This window comes from Acanthochromis polyacanthus, chromosome 21, assembly GCF_021347895.1.
Source record: "Acanthochromis polyacanthus isolate Apoly-LR-REF ecotype Palm Island chromosome 21, KAUST_Apoly_ChrSc, whole genome shotgun sequence".
Taxonomy (NCBI): domain Eukaryota; kingdom Metazoa; phylum Chordata; class Actinopteri; family Pomacentridae; genus Acanthochromis; species Acanthochromis polyacanthus.
Genome location: NC_067133.1, coordinates 10269327 through 10288231, shown reverse-complemented (window position 1 = coordinate 10288231; position 18905 = coordinate 10269327). Strand labels below are relative to the sequence as shown.

Below are 18905 nucleotides of genomic sequence, written 5' to 3'. Positions count from 1 at the left end.
CACGGATTCCTCTAAATGTGGAAAATATTGCACAGGGCTACTCTATGAAGGAAAACATTTGAGTTTGCAAAAATTCTTGTAGAAAATTTAACTCATAAATGTGCAAAATGCTCATAACGCAGAGATCTGAAAGCTCACCTTGCAGTTTTCCATGAAGTGTAGTGTAGTTTTTGTTAATTTAAAAGCAGCCGCCATCCTCTCTGGCTCGACAGAACTCAGTCGAAACCTGCATCAAATGTTTGTAAAGCACTTGTGAGGTCCAAAACAGTGCTCCCAAAACTACACTAACCAGCTTTTTCTGCGTTGCAATGACTGAAAAATCAGTACAAGCTGCTAAAGTATGGCTTAAACTTTGATTGCTTTGTCAAATTGCTGATCAATAAATCATAAAGTTTTATCTTTTAATCAAACAGTGACAAAAAAGTTGATGCTGCACATGGAATCATAAATTGCACTACCGGTAATAAGGAAAACTAATAACTAAGAAAAAGCGATAGTATGGGGACTTTGTGTTGGTGATTATTATTTTCAATTTTAAGGAAGGATGTCTAAAACATTTTTAAAAGGATAGTTTATATCAAAGTAAGAGCAGAAAAATCTTAACTTGCGCACAAATAGAAAAGAAAATGCAGATAAAGTCTGAATTCTACAGTAGAATCACTTTTAAAACAGACAATCCTATGCGGGTTTTTCACTGAATATAAAATACGGCCGCACTAACATATTAAGTGGGAAGTGTCTACATTTTGTTTTGCTTGTTTTGCAAAATACAACCCCAACAACAGATTTCCTTAAATTACAAAAACCACAGACTTTCCGGAGGCGGATTTGTCAGTGGGGTAAACAAAACCTGTTCCATGTGTAAACCAAACAGCTCATTCTTCCGGCTTACTAAATTAACAGGTTTATCTCAGCTGTAACAGCAAAATTATGGAACGAATTGTATTTGAACAAATCCAAAAACATTTTTCAGACAATCACTTAAATACAGATTTTCAACACGCATACAGAGCAGGGCATTCTACGACTACTGCTATGGCCCAGATGACAAGTGATTGGGTGACAGCATTAGATAACAAAAGATTGGCAGGAGCTGTACTTTTAGATTTTAGTTCAGCATTTGATCTTATAGATCACGATCTTTTGTTACGTAAAATGCATTGTTATGGGTTCAGTTCAACAGCATCACATTGGCTTCAGAGTTATTTAGGAAATAGGAGCCAAAAAGTATTCTTTAAACTAGATGAGCCCTCAGTAGAGGGCAGAACCACGCCCTCTGCTGGCGAAAACCCTGTCCTCCCTATACAACTGATGCAATATGTATGAATTTTGATCATCGTACGTATCTCCCTCCCTACTTGATCTGCTGACCTGTAACTCCACAACTGAGCAGGGGACCTTAGACTGATCTTCAATGCCAAGTTTGATTATCCTGACTTCAGTGGTTGCAGAGATATCGGACCGGACGGACGGACGGACGGACGGACAGACAGACAGACAGACAGACAGACAGACAGACAGACAGACAGACAGACAGACAGACAGACAGACAGACAGACATACATACATACATACCCAGCCAGATACCGCACTGAATGCAATAACCCGCCAACGTACCAGTCGGGCGTGGTTAATGATCAGGGGCCTTCTGCTTGACTATGTCTGATTTGCTTGAATTATTATTATTTTGGAATCATAAGACATAGACATTTAACATGATATCTGAAAAAAAAAAAGATACATCAAGTACTTTCTTTGATGTGTATATACAGTACCACCATTTTCTTTGTCCATTCAAAATCATTTTACATTCATGATTGTGTACACCACAGTATGGTCCTCCTCTCCTGCTTCTTTATATATCATCAAAAGATAAGATAAGTCAAACCAGGAAGTCAGTCAGTTAGACAGGAACAGGCAGAGAAGGAGACACGTGACATTCAGTCCGAGGAAGAAGGAGGTAATCTGAAATCACAGACTGACAGGTGAACAGGAGGGTGAGCTATGAGGGGACAGCTCCAAAAATCACGTTTCTCTCTGGTAATCACCCTCCTCTGCTTGGGGAGTTTGCTCACCTCTCTCATCTGGTACAACTAGTAAGTGCGAAATTACCTTTATTTATGTTTTAGAATTAGATTGACTTGCCACCTACTTGCACTATTTTTACTTTCTGCAATCACTGTGGTTTTTGGGTTTTTAAAAAATATTTTTTAAAACTTATTTTAATTTTATTGTATTTGTTTATTTGTAGTTTTCATTCTAGATTAGTTAATTATGTTGTTATTTCTCGTTCTCTACACCAAGGAAGGGATTGCAGGGGTCACGTAGGATTTCCTTTTATTCTTTTATAGGACAAGGAGTGCCGCTGTTTAAATGCGGAAGCCATTTTGTACCATAATTATGTACAACATACATTTACAAACTATGAAGAAAATTTAGCTGCAAAGCAAAAAAGAAACTATTTTTACACTGAAAGAACACAAACAATCCTGGTTCTTAAATGGTTCTTCAGAAGGCTCTCTGGTTCTTCAAAGTATTGTCATCGCTTGAAAAACCTTTTTACTGTGAGGAATGCACTTCACATATTATATGTATTTTATACACTCAATGAATCAGCCAGTGTTTAAGACCATGTAAACGATAAAACAACAGTAATAAAGCTGATAAAAATGAAGCTCAGAGTTTCCCGAGTTTATCTGCACTTTGCTAATCTGTCCTGTTTTCATCTAAGTAATGTGGAGCCTCACCGACTGCCTCCGAAGAAAAATCTCTCTCAGCTCTCTAAACCTTGTAAAGACTGCACGTGAGCAAACACAGTTACAGCTTCTCCGTATACAACCAAAATATTTACGGCATTATCTAGTCAAGTGTCTTCAGCACCACAGAGATTAAACACGAGACTTGTTTCTGTTACAGGGAGGTTCTGGACAAAGTAGCAGAGAGTAAAACTGAAATCTCAAAGAAGCAAGAAGACAAACCAGAAAAAATCAGGCAAGGATATTATTTCAAAGTGCTGTTGTTACAATTTAAGTTTCAAAATTCAAAACAGAAAACACAATATTAAATTAGACATTTTAGTCTATTCTGTAGAAGTAGCTAGTAATTAAGGGAAAAACAAATGGATCCACTTAACAGCAAATGGTTAAGATGAAAATTATTACATGTTGTCAATGCCATCAGACATCAGTACCATCAGGGTATATAGAGGGAGGGTGGGATGGGTGCTCAGATGATCAGTTGACGTGTCGTTAGTTGCAGCCCTCATGTGTGTGTGTGTGTGAAGAAAAACATATATTACACACCAGACTTATTTGTGTGTTTGTGTCACAGGAATTTCATCCACAAAGCAGCAGAACGTTACTCTCTAACCTGGAAGAAGCAGGAGGACAATTACCAAAAACTCAGGCAAGAAATCCTCTCTGGTAGAACAGGATAGCTGCCCAGGAAGAGATTAACAATGCATAAGAAAACAATGAACACTGGAGGTTGTCATAGTTACACCATCACCAGATACTTACCCTGCCAAGGCTAAGGTTGTCATCCAGAGTCAGTGTCAGATTAGGTATTTGTGAGGTGTTCTGGGCCAACTTCTGTTTTGTCTGAAAGCAGAAAAGGAAAGTTAAAGGGCATCCAGGTCTTTATGTTCTTAAGACATGACTGAAATTTAACTGATTAATTTTCATAGACTAATATCGGTGAATGTGAGAGACTCCACAACTTACTGATGTAAATGGAAGAATCATCATTAAAATGAACAAACCGAAATCTATTTGATAAATATGATTTAAACTGCAGACATGGACATAGAAATAGAGCTCAGGTCAATGAAAAGAAACTATATGGTCCAAATATAACATGTCCTACTCACTTGAGTTATTTTATATTACTGCCTTCACTCATTGCATTTTTTTAAGGAATAGGATCATTCCATAAACATGGAGTTGTTCTAAATCATAAACCCACAAAACATGTCAACTGGATGTTTTTATTCAGCAAATAGAAAGTCATTGTGTTCAACACCTGATCTTTCTGCTCAGTCAGTGCCAACAAAGTCTTTGTGTTTCAACAGATCTAAGCTGAGCAGCGAGTGCCTTGGATTGGACAAGGCCTTAATTACCCAAAACAATAATCCAGTGGGATCGGAGATTGTTTACGACGGGGGAAAGAAGACTTTGCAGGTGACTCCAGAGCTTTTCAGCATGTTTATGAAGGTATGTCATATGTCATTCATGAATACAGCATGTGCTGTTTGTTTGACATCTTAAATGTTCCTCAGATGTGATCATTTCATAACGCTGCTCATACGTGTTCTGGCACGAGTCATGTGTTTGGTCAAATGTGGGCTCTTTGATAAACACAATTCTGCAGTGTAGTTTATTTAAGGTGAAGGGGCTCACAAACTTGGACCTGACTATAAGAATTGGGAATAAAAGTTACTTTTGTGGAACTTTAGATCTAAAGATTGATTGTGAATCACAATCAATTGAGCAGGTCTGACAAATTATCGCCCCAAAAACTTTAATCTTGCTAGATAGCCAAATCCAAGTAGAGTTCTGGAGTTTCAAAATGGATCTCACTATACAACTAAGAAGATCAGTGCATTGCATTCTACTTTTTGGAAGAGATGCTTGAAGGAAAACTCCAATCAAACAGTTTCCCCAATGATCATGAGAATAAATTCACCAGTATGTTGCTCACAGAAGTACATCAGAATACTATTCAATATATGGCATTCCATGTAAATTATCCACTAGAAAAATGCCAGTAGACCTTTCTATTTGGTTATTTGATCCATTTCTGACCTCTACCACTCTCTGCCTTGGAGTTTTACTTCATGTTCCTTACAGGAGCTTTTGGAGATGTATTGTTTGTTCTAAAGCGTCAAAACAGTTTTATGAAGCTTATCTGAAATGATATGTGGAAAAGTTCAGATCTTTATCTGTTGGACTTTACTTTCTTCCTAATGTCAGGGCTCCCTCCTCACCCCCGTCCTTCCCACCTGACATCCCCAAATACCCCTTTTCCCATCTGCTTCTCTCCCCCTCTCCTGTTCCTCTGCCCTGCCTGTCTCTCATCCACTCCTCTGCCCTGCCTGTCTCTCATCTGTTCTTCTGCCCTGCCTGGCCTGCCTATCTCCCACCTGCTCCCTTGCCCTGTCTCTTCCTTTGCAGCTCGGTGCCTGAGTGGAGTCTAGCTTCTCAGCTGACTCCACTCAGGCAATCAACCTCCTCCACGGCTCCCGGGCAGCTGACAATCATCATGCTAACGACTCACCTCCACAATAAGTACCGGCTCAGCCTTCCACTCCCTGCCAGAGTAATAAACAAGAACCATGCAGTTCGGTTTGCGCTCTAGCCTTTAACATTTTCTGTTTTGAGTTTCTGCCGTGTTCTGACGTTGTTTTCTCCTGCTTGTTCAGTTCAGCTGCCCGGGATCCCCCGCCATCCTTCTTTCCCTCCGGCTCTCCCGACAAGTCCTCACCGGTTTCCCCTGCCTGGATCCCCCACTCCTGCCTGGATCCCCCACTCCTGGCTGGATCCCCCACTCCTGCCTGAATCCCCCACTCCTGCCTGGATCCCCCACTCCTGCCTGGATCCCCCACTCCTGCCTGGATCCCCCACTCCTGCCTGGATCCCCCACTCCTGCCTGGATCCCCCACTCCTGCCTGGATCCCCCACTCCTGCCTGGATCCCCCACTCTTGCCCGGAACCCCCCGCTCCACCCTGGTTTTCACCCCCAAACAATAAACCACTTGCATTCAGCCAGCCCTGGTAGTGTGGCTTTCTGCTCGGGTCCACCAGCTCAGTCCGTGACAGAATACTCTGGCCAACAAACGGACCCAGAGAGCCCACTACCGGGGTTTGGACCAACCCTCTCCCCTTCACAGCCCTCGCCGTCCTCGTAAACCGGAATCCCTCTGCTCTGCTCCTCGTCTGGTCACCCATCAGCCCCTGTGAGTAATTTTCCTTCTGCTAAATCTAGTCCAGCTCAGTACACCTCACTGTTAATTTTGTTGGAGCCACCCTGTTTAGTTTTCAGTCACCATGCCTAGCAAGACCTCGACCCAGCCCGCTGACCCCCAGACCCAGTCCTCGGTACCCCCGAGCCAGGTGCCGACCCAGACTTCTGGTTCATCCTACGTGTTCTTCTTTTCTTGTAAGGAGAACAGCGTTTTTTTTTATGCTGTCAGCGACCTCTGGTGGGACTGGAAGGAGACTGGCAAGGAGAGCACGGTAGTCTTGGCGCGCAGGTTAGCAGCCCAGAGGCCCGAGCTAACCTGCCGCCTACCCAAGGAGATACAGGACTTCCTGGACACTCCTCCCCGCACCCAGTCCCCGGCTCCTGTTCCGCCCCCGGAGGGGCTCCAGTCCCCGGCTCCTGTTCCGCCCCCGGAGGGGCTCCAGTCCCCGGCTCCTGTTCCGCCCCCGGAGGGGCTCCAGTCCCCGGCTCCTGTTCCGCCCCCGGAGGGGCTCCAGTCCCCCCCCCGCGGAGGTCGACGACGCCCCGCCCGCGGAGGTCGACGACGCCCCGCCCGCGGAGGTCGACGACGCCCCGCCCGCGGAGGTCGACGACGCCCCGCCCGCGGAGGTCGACGACGCCCCGCCCGCGGAGGTCGACGACGCCCCGCCCGCGCTCCCTGGAACCTCGGCAGCCTTAAAAAGGACTAAGGTCTTCCCCGAGTCCAGGAAAAGGCTTTGCGCCTCCCATCCTGCGCCGCCCCCGGAGGGGCCCCTGGATCCTGCGCCGCCCCCGGAGGGGCCCCTGGCCCAGTGTTCGGTCCTGCCCCCGGAGGACCCATCGGACCCGGCTCTGCCCCCAGTCCAGCCTCCAGCCCGGCCCCTCTGCCCTGTCCGGCCCCCGGGCCGTCCGCCGGAGCGGCCCCTCTGCCCTGTCCGGCCCCCGGAGCCGTCCGCAGGAGCGGCACCGCCTGTCTGTCTGGCCCCTACCTGCCCAGCCCCTGGGCCGTCCGCCGGAGCGGCCCTGTCTGTCCGGTCCCCAGGCCGTCCTCGGAGGAGGACCCTCCGGCGAGTCCAGCTTCGGCCGGCCCCGCCTCCAGGCCTCCCTCTGAAGCGCGCCCTCCGCCCTGTCCAATCTCAACCCGTCCCGCCTTCTGGCCGTCCCCCAGAACGGGTCCTCCGGCTTGTCCTGTCACGGCCAGTCCAGCCCCCAGGCCGCCCACCGGAACGGACTCTCCGTCCTGCCCATCCACGGCCAGGCCAGGCCGCCCACCGGAACGGACTCTCCGTCCTGCCCATCCACGGCCAGGCCAGGCCGCCCACCGGAACGGACTCTCCGTCCTGCCCATCCACGGCCAGGCCAGGCCGCCCACCGGAACGGACTCTCCGTCCTGCCCATCCACGGCCAGGCCAGGCCGCCCACCGGAACGGACTCTCCGTCCTGCCCATCCACGGCCAGGCCAGGCCGCCCACCGGAACGGACTCTCCGTCCTGCCCATCCACGGCCAGGCCAGGCCGCCCACCGGAACGGACTCTCCGTCCTGCCCATCCACGGCCAGGCCAGGCCGCCCACCGGAACGGACTCTCCGTCCTGCCCATCCACGGCCAGGCCAGGCCGCCCACCGGAACGGACTCTCCGTCCTGCCCATCCACGGCCAGGCCAGGCCGCCCACCGGAACGGACTCTCCGTCCTGCCCATCCACGGCCAGGCCAGGCCGCCCACCGGAACGGACTCTCCGTCCTGCCCATCCACGGCCAGGCCAGGCCGCCCACCGGAACGGACTCTCCGTCCTGCCCATCCACGGCCAGGCCAGGCCGCCCACCGGAACGGACTCTCCGTCCTGCCCATCCACGGCCAGGCCAGGCCGCCCACCGGAACGGACTCTCCGTCCTGCCCATCCACGGCCAGGCCAGGCCGCCCACCGGAACGGACTCTCCGTCCTGCCCATCCACGGCCAGGCCAGGCCGCCCACCGGAACGGACTCTCCGTCCTGCCCATCCACGGCCAGGCCAGGCCGCCCACCGGAACGGACTCTCCGTCCTGCCCATCCACGGCCAGGCCAGGCCGCCCACCGGAACGGACTCTCCGTCCTGCCCATCCACGGCCAGGCCAGGCCGCCCACCGGAACGGACTCTCCGTCCTGCCCATCCACGGCCAGGCCAGGCCGCCCACCGGAACGGACTCTCCGTCCTGCCCATCCACGGCCAGGCCAGGCCCCACCGGAACGGACTCTCCGTCCTGCCCATCCACGGCCAGGCCAGGCCGCCCACCGGAACGGACTCTCCGTCCTGCCCATCCACGGCCAGGCCAGGCCGCCCACCGGAACGGACTCTCCGTCCTGCCCATCCACGGCCAGGCCAGGCCGCCCACCGGAACGGACTCTCCGTCCTGCCCATCCACGGCCAGGCCAGGCCGCCCACCGGAACGGACTCTCCGTCCTGCCCATCCACGGCCAGGCCAGGCCGCCCACCGGAACGGACTCTCCGTCCTGCCCATCCACGGCCAGGCCAGGCCGCCCACCGGAACGGACTCTCCGTCCTGCCCATCCACGGCCAGGCCAGGCCGCCCACCGGAACGGACTCTCCGTCCTGCCCATCCACGGCCAGGCCAGGCCGCCCACCGGAACGGACTCTCCGTCCTGCCCATCCACGGCCAGGCCAGGCCGCCCACCGGAACGGACTCTCCGTCCTGCCCATCCACGGCCAGGCCAGGCCGCCCACCGGAACGGACTCTCCGTCCTGCCCATCCACGGCCAGGCCAGGCCGCCCACCGGAACGGACTCTCCGTCCTGCCCATCCACGGCCAGGCCAGGCCGCCCACCGGAACGGACTCTCCGTCCTGCCCATCCACGGCCAGGCCAGGCCGCCCACCGGAACGGACTCTCCGTCCTGCCCATCCACGGCCAGGCCAGGCCGCCCACCGGAACGGACTCTCCGTCCTGCCCATCCACGGCCAGGCCAGGCCGCCCACCGGAACGGACTCTCCGTCCTGCCCATCCACGGCCAGGCCAGGCCGCCCACCGGAACGGACTCTCCGTCCTGCCCATCCACGGCCAGGCCAGGCCGCCCACCGGAACGGACTCTCCGTCCTGCCCATCCACGGCCAGGCCAGGCCGCCCACCGGAACGGACTCTCCGTCCTGCCCATCCACGGCCAGGCCAGGCCGCCCACCGGAACGGACTCTCCGTCCTGCCCATCCACGGCCAGGCCAGGCCGCCCACCGGAACGGACTCTCCGTCCTGCCCATCCACGGCCAGGCCAGGCCGCCCACCGGAACGGACTCTCCGTCCTGCCCATCCACGGCCAGGCCAGGCCGCCCACCGGAACGGACTCTCCGTCCTGCCCATCCACGGCCAGGCCAGGCCGCCCACCGGAACGGACTCTCCGTCCTGCCCATCCACGGCCAGGCCAGGCCGCCCACCGGAACGGACTCTCCGTCCTGCCCATCCACGGCCAGGCCAGGCCGCCCACCGGAACGGACTCTCCGTCCTGCCCATCCACGGCCAGGCCAGGCCGCCCACCGGAACGGACTCTCCGTCCTGCCCATCCACGGCCAGGCCAGGCCGCCCACCGGAACGGACTCTCCGTCCTGCCCATCCACGGCCAGGCCAGGCCGCCCACCGGAACGGACTCTCCGTCCTGCCCATCCACGGCCAGGCCAGGCCGCCCACCGGAACGGACTCTCCGTCCTGCCCATCCACGGCCAGGCCAGGCCGCCCACCGGAACGGACTCTCCGTCCTGCCCATCCACGGCCAGGCCAGGCCGCCCACCGGAACCCTCCAGTTTCCCCTGTGGGCCCCTCCAGTTTCCCCTGTGGGCCCCTCCAGTTTCCCCTGTGGGCCCCTCCAGTTTCCCCTGTGGGCCCCTCCAGTTTCCCCTGTGGGCCCCTCCAGTTTCCCCTGTGGGCCCCTCCAGTTTCCCCTGTGGGCCCCTCCAGTTTCCCCTGTGGGCCCCTCCAGTTTCCCCTGTGGGCGCTCCTGGCTGCCCTTGGTAGCCGTGGGTTCTTGCCCCGGTTGGCTCCGTAGGGCGCCAGGAGGCGCCCATTGAGGGGGGGGTACTGTCAGGGCTCCCTCCTCAACCCCGTCCTTCCCACCTGACATCCCCAAATACCCCTTTTCCCATCTGCTTCTCTCCCCCTCTCCTGTTCCTCTGCCCTGCCTGTCTCTCATCTGTTCTTCTGCCCTGCCTGGCCTGCCTATCTCCCATCTGCTCCCTTGCCCTGTCTCTTCCTTTGCAGCTCGGTGCCTGAGTGGAGTCTTGCTTCTCAGCTGACTCCACTCAGGCAATCAACCTCCTCCACGGCTCCCGGGCAGCTGACAATCATCATGCTAACGACTCACCTCCACAATAAGTACCGGCTCAGCCTTCCACTCCCTGCCAGAGTATTAAACAAGAACCATGCAGTTCGGTTTGCGCTCTAGCCTTTAACATTTTCTGTTTTGAGTTTCTGCCGTGTTCTGACGTTGTTTTCTCCTGCTTGTTCAGTTCAGCTGCCTGGGATCCCCCGCCATCCTTCTTTCCCTCCAGCTCTCCCGACAAGTCCTCACCGGTTTCCCCTGCCTGGAACCCCCACTCTTGCCTGGACCCCCACACCTGCCCGGAACCCCCCGCTCCTACACCCTGGTTTTCACCCCCAAACAATAAACCACTTGCATTCAGCCAGCCCTGGTAGTGTGGCTTTCTGCTCGGGTCCACCAGCTCAGTCCGTGACACCTAAGTGACTGGATTATGGATGTTAATTATTTATTCAGTGCTTCTGAACAGATTTCACTTTTATATAGTGTGTTTTAACAAGCACAATACCTGTTAAAACCAATAACTATACTACTAAAAAAATCGCAAGACAACCAGGAAAACTACAATAGTAGTGAATAAAACTGAGTGTGCCAATGCAGCTTTTGCCAATTAACATCTTCTATTATAATTATACACAAAGTCTAATTAATGTTAGTACTTTTTTTTTGGAAAAGCCAGCATGTTTTACAAACTCTGATTAGTATCATTTTTTTTTTTTTTTAAATCTCTTTTTTGAGGTTTGTATTTCTGTGCAGGACCAAAACAATACAAAAAGAACCTTATTTCCCACATTTTTTTAAACAGCTGAACAGATATGAACATACAGCAGTTATCAGAGAGAAAATAAATACTACTACTAATCAAATCAAACTTTATTTATAGAGCACTTTTTCATACAATTAAAATGCAGCACAAAGTGCTATACATGTTAAAAACAGTCCCCTCCCCCCGCCCCATCTCCAACCCCAACACACACACACACACACACAGATGAAGTAATCTTAAAAGTGCGTGGCTACTACTAATAATAATAATAAATACAAGCACAAACAAACACGGGCTGCACAGTGACGTAGTAGTTAGCACTTTCGCCTTGCAGCAAGAAGATCTCTGGTTCAAATCCCAGGGTGGGCCTGGGATCTTTCTGCATGGAGTTTGCATGTTCTCCCTGTCCATGCGTGGGTTTTCTCCGGGCACTCCGGCTTCCTCCCACAGTCCAAAAACATGCTGAGGTTAATTGGTTACTCTAAATTGCCCGTAGGTGTGAATGTGAGTGTGATTGTTTGTCTGTATATGTAGCCCTGCGACAGACTGGCGACCTGTCCAGGGTGTCCCCTGCCTTCGCCTGAGTCAGCTGAGATAGGCTCCAGCACCCCTCGTAACCCTAGTGAGGATAAAGCAGTGTAGAGAATGGATGGATGGACAAACAAACACACAGGCACTACCAGAGTGTCAATGTTTCTTGAATTGACTGGAATACTGTTGACTTATATGAACAGGGTACAGACTAAAACGTGTCCATAATAGCCACATTGTCCAGAATGGGTCGCCATATCTTAATAAATCCTTCAGTACTGTCATGAAGGATGCAGATCAGCTTTTCCAGAGGGAGTATTCTCAGGACCTCCTTGTACCAATCTTCCACTGTAAAGCTGTCCTTTGATACCCAGAGTTTGAGGATTGTCTCTCTTGCTATATATAAGAGAATTTCAGTCAGTTTAGCATTATGTTTGTCCCTATGATTAGTATCTTTTAACATCTTTGAGTTTTTACTTAAAAAGTGTAGTCCAGTGTCAATCAGCCAATCAGCAGTGAGTCACTGGTTGGTTGCAGTGAGCAGAGCAGAGATTCGCAGACAGGCAGACTGAGGATTAGATCCTCGAACAAACGGTCACAGCTCAAAAACTATAAATCGTATTAAAATCATTCTTTCATTATTTGAAGCACAATCTTGTCGAGTGGGGAACATTAAGAGGATCTAAGAGGATCAGAGGTTTTATCTAAAGTGAAAAAATTAAGGAAATTTTTACACATTCTGATGATAAGAGATCAAAAAAGGATCTTTCACACATTAAATTGCATATAAATTACTTATACTATGCATGTTGCTGCATTGCCACATGTTTTCTGTGTTTCTGACTCCAGGATCAGCCTTTCTCCAATAAAACATTGGACACTTGTGCCGTTGTTGGGAACGGTGGGATCCTGATCAACAGCAGCTGTGGAGAAAGGATCGACTCGGCTCAGTTTGTCATCAGGTGAGAAAGACGTCCAGTGTAGATGATTGAAAGGCTGATAACAGGGAAACCAATGAAAGTAAAGTCTATATAATGATGCTTTCTTCTTGCTTGTCCAGGTGCAACCTCGCTCCATTGGGAAATGGATATGAGAAACATGTTGGCATCAAGACTGACTTTGTGACGGCAAACCCAAGTATCTTCACGAATAAGTGAGCAAAAAATAAAAAGAATTGTCACCTTAAATCGATAATATTCCTTCAGTTTTGATGCTTCACATCAGCTCTTTATTTACAGGTATGGGGCTCTGAATGGACGCCGCCGGCCATTTGTGGAGAGTCTATCTAGCTATGGAAACTCCCTGCTGCTTATTCACGCCTTTTCCTTTAGCGCCTACACTGCTGTGTCTCTGCGGGCCTTCTACACCATCAAGGACTTTGAGAGCCCCATCCGACCAGTCTTCTCAAACCCAGAGTACCTCAAGAGTCTGATCCTGTTCTGGCGCTCTCAGGGCCTGAGTGAAAAGAGACTCAGTACCGGCCTCATCACTACCAGTCTGGCTCTGCAGCTCTGCAACAACGTTGATCTGTATGGATTCTGGCCCTTCAGCAACCACCCACAAGACCTCCACCCCCTGACCAACCACTACTACGACGACATAAAACCTAACAAATTCCATGTCATGCCAGCAGAGTTTGATCTTCTGATGAAATTGCACAGTCAGGGCATCCTCAGACTTCACCTGGAAGACTGCCCAACAGGCGGAAAGTAGTTCCCAGGAACAAACAACAGCAAAGTGCCTTCTTAGCCTCAGGATGAAGTCAGTCACTCAGATATTTCAAATGACTGAACTGATTTATTTCAGCTGATGGAAGGAATCAAGTTTGTCCACCTGGTAAAGTCAGAGTTTTTAGCATCACAAAGGTGACTCTCTTAACCCTTTGAGCACCAAAGTCTCAAAATTGCGACATTGCTGAACATAACAAGCCATAGCTGCAAATATGGTGCCTCATGTAGTTACTTCTTTACACCAGGAGATGACACACACACACACACACACACACACACATATATATATATATATATATGTCAGAATCACTTTATTCATCCCTGAAGGGAAATTCATATATATATATATATATATATATATATATATACACACACATTATATTGCCAGAAGTACTCGCTCACCCATCCAAATAATCACAATCAGGTGTTCCAATCACTTCCATGGCCACAGGTGTATAAAATCAAACACCTAAGCATGCGTATATACACACGTGGACAAAATTGTTGGTACCCCTCAGTTAAAGAAGGAAAAACCCACAATTCTCACTGAAATCACTTGAAACTCACAAAAGTAGCAATAAATAAAAATTTATTGAAAATTAAATAATCAAAAACAGCCATTACTTTTGAATTGTTGATTAACATAATTATTTAAAAAAACAAACTAATGAAACAGGCCTGGACAAAAATGATGGTACCTCTATAAAACATTGAAAACTATTTGACCAGAGTGACATGATTAACTCAGGTGTGTCATTTAATTGACATCACAGGTGTTTCCAAACTCATAATCAGTCAGTCTGCCTATTTAAAGGGAGACAAGTAGTCACCCTGCTGTTTGGTGAAAAGGTGTGTACCACACTGAACATGGACAACAGAAAGCGAAGGAGAGAATTGTCCCAGGACATCCGAAAAAAAATTATAGACAAACATCTTAAAGGTAAAGGCTATAAGACCATCTCTAAACAGCTTGAAGTTCCTGTGACAACAGTGGCTCATATTATTCAGAAGTTCAAGACCCACGGGACAGTAGCCAACCTCCCTGGACGTGGCCGCAAGAGGAAAATTGATGACAAAATGAAGAGACGGATCGTTCGAATTGTATCCAAAGAGCCCAGAGCAACCTCCAAAGAAATTAAAGGTGAACTCCAAGGCCAAGGTACATCAGTGTCAGATCGCACCATTCGTCGTTGTTTGAGCCAAAGTGGACTTCATGGGAGACGACCAAGGAGGACACCACTGCTGAAAAAAACTCATAAAAAAGCCAGACTGGAATTTGCAAAAATGCATGTTGACAAGCCACAAAGCTTCTGGGAGAATGTCCTTTGGACAGATGAGACCAAACTGGAGCTTTTTGGTAAGGCACATCAACTCTATGTTCATAGACTCAAAAACCAAGCATACGAAGAAAAGAACACTGTCCCTACGGTAAAACATGGAGGAGGCTCAGTAATGTTTTGGGGCTGCTTTGCTGCATCTGGCACAGGGTGTCTTGAAAGTGTGCAAGGTACGATGAAATCTGAAGACTATCAAGGCATTCTGGAGAGAAATGTGCTGCCTTGTGTCAGAAAGCTTGGTCTCAGTCGCAGGTCATGGGTCTTCCAACAGGACAACGATCCAAAACACACAGCCAAAAACACCCAAGAATGGCTGAGAGAAAAGCGTTGGACTATTCTAAAGTGGCCTTCTATGAGCCCAGATCTGAATCCCATTGAACATATGTGGAAGGAGCTGAAACATGCCATTTGGAGAAGACACCCATCAAACCTGAGACAACTGGAGCTGTTTGCTCATGAGGAGTGGGCCAAAATACCTGTTGACAGCTGCAGAACACTCATTGACAAATACAGAAATCGTTTAATTGCAGTGATTGCCTCAAAAGGTTGTGCAACAAAATATTAAGTTATGGGTACCATCATTTTTGTCCAGCCCTATTTCATTAGTTTGTTTTTTTTAAATAATTATGTTAATCAACAATTCAAAAGTGATGGCTGATTTTGATTATTTAATTTTCAATAAATTTTTAGTTATTGTTACTTTTGTGAGTTTCAAGTGATTTCAGTGAGAATTGTGGGTTTTTCCTTCTTTAACTGAGGGGTACCAACAATTTTGTCCACGTGTGTATAATGGTGTTGAAAGGCTAATTGATGATTGGAAAACCCTTGTGCAGTTATGTTAGCACACAAATAAAAGTGGGAGTTTTCATGGCACACATGAAATGGTCTGGATGATTCCGTACTTTTGAACGGTAGTGTATTTATAATTTAAAAGATTTGTTCAAGCAGTATTCCACTTTAATTTTGGCCGCAGTTAGTTTGTCTACAGAGCTGGAGGCTGGACTTACAGGACCACACCAAGTATTCCAAACAAAGTACTTCATGTCCTAAGATTCTAATGTTTTTCACCCAAATTGTATTTATTATAATATCATAACTTGGTTGCTAAGAATTGCATTTGGACAAATTGTGTAATTATCAGGTAAAATGATAATGGAGTCATATGTAATGGTCTTTGTGATGTCTAGATCTCAAACAGCACAGTCTGAAAGGTTGGAAAGAGGCAATACATGGGCACAACTCTGGTGGCAGATATATATTATATTCATTTTATACAATCAGACTCAATAAAAATAAAAGCTAAACATACAAAAGTAAAGTGCTGTCTCTGGCTCTGCAGACCTACCCTACTCACTTTACTGGCTCCCTCTGCTCATACACTGTGTAAGAAAGATGCCTTAAGTTTCAGTTTCCATTAACAGCATCATGTTGGTACAGATGCTGCTGCAGAAGGTCCACGGATGGATATTAATGTTCTGTCTGTGGAGCCTCCCAGCAGTCAGTGTCTGGGTTTCTGTCCCTTGAATAAAAATATTGCACAGTAACAGTAATAAGAACAGAACAAAGTCATACTACAGGTACTTAAGACAAGAAAAGAATTTAGAAGTACGAAGTCAGCAATCGAGTAAAACATTAAATGAGAATATAAAGTTATGAAGATTGACTTTAACATATTTGAAACTGATTTTCCTGTGAACACTTTAAAAACATTATACAGTGAGGTCAAAGTGTGACCGTCATAAACATAAAGCTACTTGTATCCCTGTTTAACAGCTACAGAGATTTCAGAAAAGTCCTGAGCTGCAGAAAAGCAGTATTTTGTGTTTTAGTTCTTGCTGTGTCGAATTGGGGTGTACGGGGTTTATGGAGCCAGCCCCTGTCACATGTAGATGTACTGCAAATTTCTGACGCTTCCGGGTAGGCTTCATTTTTGGGCTGGTTGCTACGTCCATCTTCATTCTGCTTCCGCTCCTTTCTCCGCCATGTTTGTTTAGATAATTAGCTGTTTGGAGGTCACATGACCTGGAAGGTCTTCTTTCAAAATACACGCAGGCGTCATGAATATATCGCCTCGTCCTGGTTGGAGTGTAAGCCACAGCACATGGAGAAGAGAACCGGATATTGATGGGACTTCAAAATATATTCACCAATTTAAAATAAATTACATGAAATTACATGAAAGATTCTCAGACTGGAAAATTTTGCAAGCAGCAATATACTCATATTAAGAGTATTCTCATGGAGATAGTATTGGTAGAATGGGCCACTTTCTAAAACTTTGTCTTCTGGGAAAAAGAAAACAGAGTCATTTAAAAGCCACAGCGTCCTCAGACTAGAGCACACAGAAGAAACACAAAATCTGATTCCATCTCAAATTTTTTTTCCTGACATGTCAAAATAGGACACCATTTTATTTTGAAATTTAAAAAAGACATATTTCATTCTCATTTCATGTATTTATTTCGAACATGTAATAATGAATGACTCACAAAAAATACAATCCAACATTTTTTTGTTTGTATTTATATTTAAACTGGTTGATGTTTGAACATTATTTCAGTTCCATCTCAAGTTTATTCCACAGCCGTACCCCATGTATTGTAGAACGAAAATTTTTCATTGTTGTTCTATGTTTTGGTACCCTAAAATTTAATTCTTCTTGTTATTTATAACCACCAACATATTCTTGAAATTTACTCCGTAATTGGCATGGTAACATGTTTTTCCTTGCTCTGAATAAAAATTGTACAGTTTGAAATTCCACAATGTCATAAGCTTTCAGAATTTTTTATTTTAAAAATAATGAATTTGTGCGTTCAAGAAAATTTACCTCATTTATTAATCGGACAGTTCATTTTTGGAGTATGAATATTAGTTGTGTTGTGTTTCTGTATGTACTGCCCCAAATCATAATGCAATAATTTAAATAAAGTAAGATCAGAGAACAGAACAAGATATGTATTTTTTTGCGATTTAAAATGTGCTTCGCTTTTGCAAACACTGAAATGCTTCAAGATATTTTTGTCGAGATATATTTAGTATGAGGTTTCTATTCTATCATCAATAATGACACCAAGGAATTTAATTTCATGAACCCTCTCTATATCGACACCCTCTATCTGGACAGTTTCTTGAACATTAGATTTACCATTACCAAATATTAGAATTTTGCTTTTATTTAGATTTAATGATAACTTATTTTGCTGGAACCACTTGTTGGGCCACTTGGGGTGGCATGGCTCAGTGGGTAGAGTGGCCATCTTGTAACTGGAAGGTTGCTGGTTCAATCCTTGGCCTGTTGTGCTCATGTCGAGGTGTCCCTGAGCAAGACACCTAACCCCTAATTGCTCCTGGTGGGTTGTGGTTAGCGCCTTGCATGGCAGCTTCTGCCATCAGTGTGTGAATGGGTAAATATGACATATCATGTAAAGCGCTTTGGATAAAAGTGCTATATAAATACAACCATTTACTTGTTGATATTTATTACAGTTTTTCTCAATTGATAAGACACTAAATTCCATTCACTGCACCCAGCCACCTACTGCCCGTACACATTTCTTACAAACAAGACTTTGCTGTCAAATTTTTGGAACTATTTATGGTTTACACACAGTTTCCAAACCTCTTGCACTCTTTTTGCAAAAGACTTAACACATTTTTTGCTCATTTGAACACACTTTTTCACTCATAGCACACATTTTTCAAAAAGTGAACACTAGGAAGCAGAATTGGGACATTGTTCCAACACCCCTGTCACAATTAAGACACAACAGGTCAAAACTGAAAACACTTTTGCCAATGAACTGCACACTATAAAACCTGATGGAAAAAAGTATTAGCTGTTCAGAGTAGATGTCAGAGGAGCAAGAGGTCATGTTGGAAGAAGAGGAAGTGGACGACCCAGACTACGGCCAGAACCAGAACGAGAACTTGGACCTAGACCTGGTCCTGAACCACTTTACATGGTCTGTAAATGTTGTTTGTCACTTCAGTGACATGTCTATACTGGAAAAATATAAACAGTCAGAAATGTTCTGACAATACTGTAAAAAATGTAATGCATAATTCTGGTTCACAAGCGCTAGTAAAATTACAGAAAGTGTGCATGACTGATTTTTTTCTCTGTTTTATGTGTGTTTGTTCCAGAAAGTTTTCAGTTGGATTCTGATGATCCACATGAATACATCTATGTGGATAATGCTGGTTTCAACTTGGCCAAGACGAGGAGAAGAGAAAGAAACATAATTGGACAATGGGCTATAGTCAACACCCCAGGCCAGCATGGGGG

General features: G+C 47.4%; 1 protein-coding gene across 1 annotated transcript; it reads left to right on the top strand.

Annotated features, from left to right (window-relative positions):
• Window positions 1-1928: 1928 nt before the first annotated feature.
• On the top strand, window positions 1929-13513 carry LOC110957506 (alpha-2,8-sialyltransferase 8F-like). Its single transcript, XM_051941024.1, has 7 exons — window positions 1929-2096; window positions 2732-2803; window positions 3331-3405; window positions 4070-4211; window positions 12400-12512; window positions 12611-12703; window positions 12789-13513. The coding sequence occupies exons 1-7, from the start codon at window positions 2005-2007 to the stop codon at window positions 13261-13263; spliced, it is 1062 nt and encodes a 353-aa protein (XP_051796984.1). The 5' UTR covers window positions 1929-2004; the 3' UTR covers window positions 13264-13513.
• Window positions 13514-18905: the final 5392 nt, after the last annotated feature.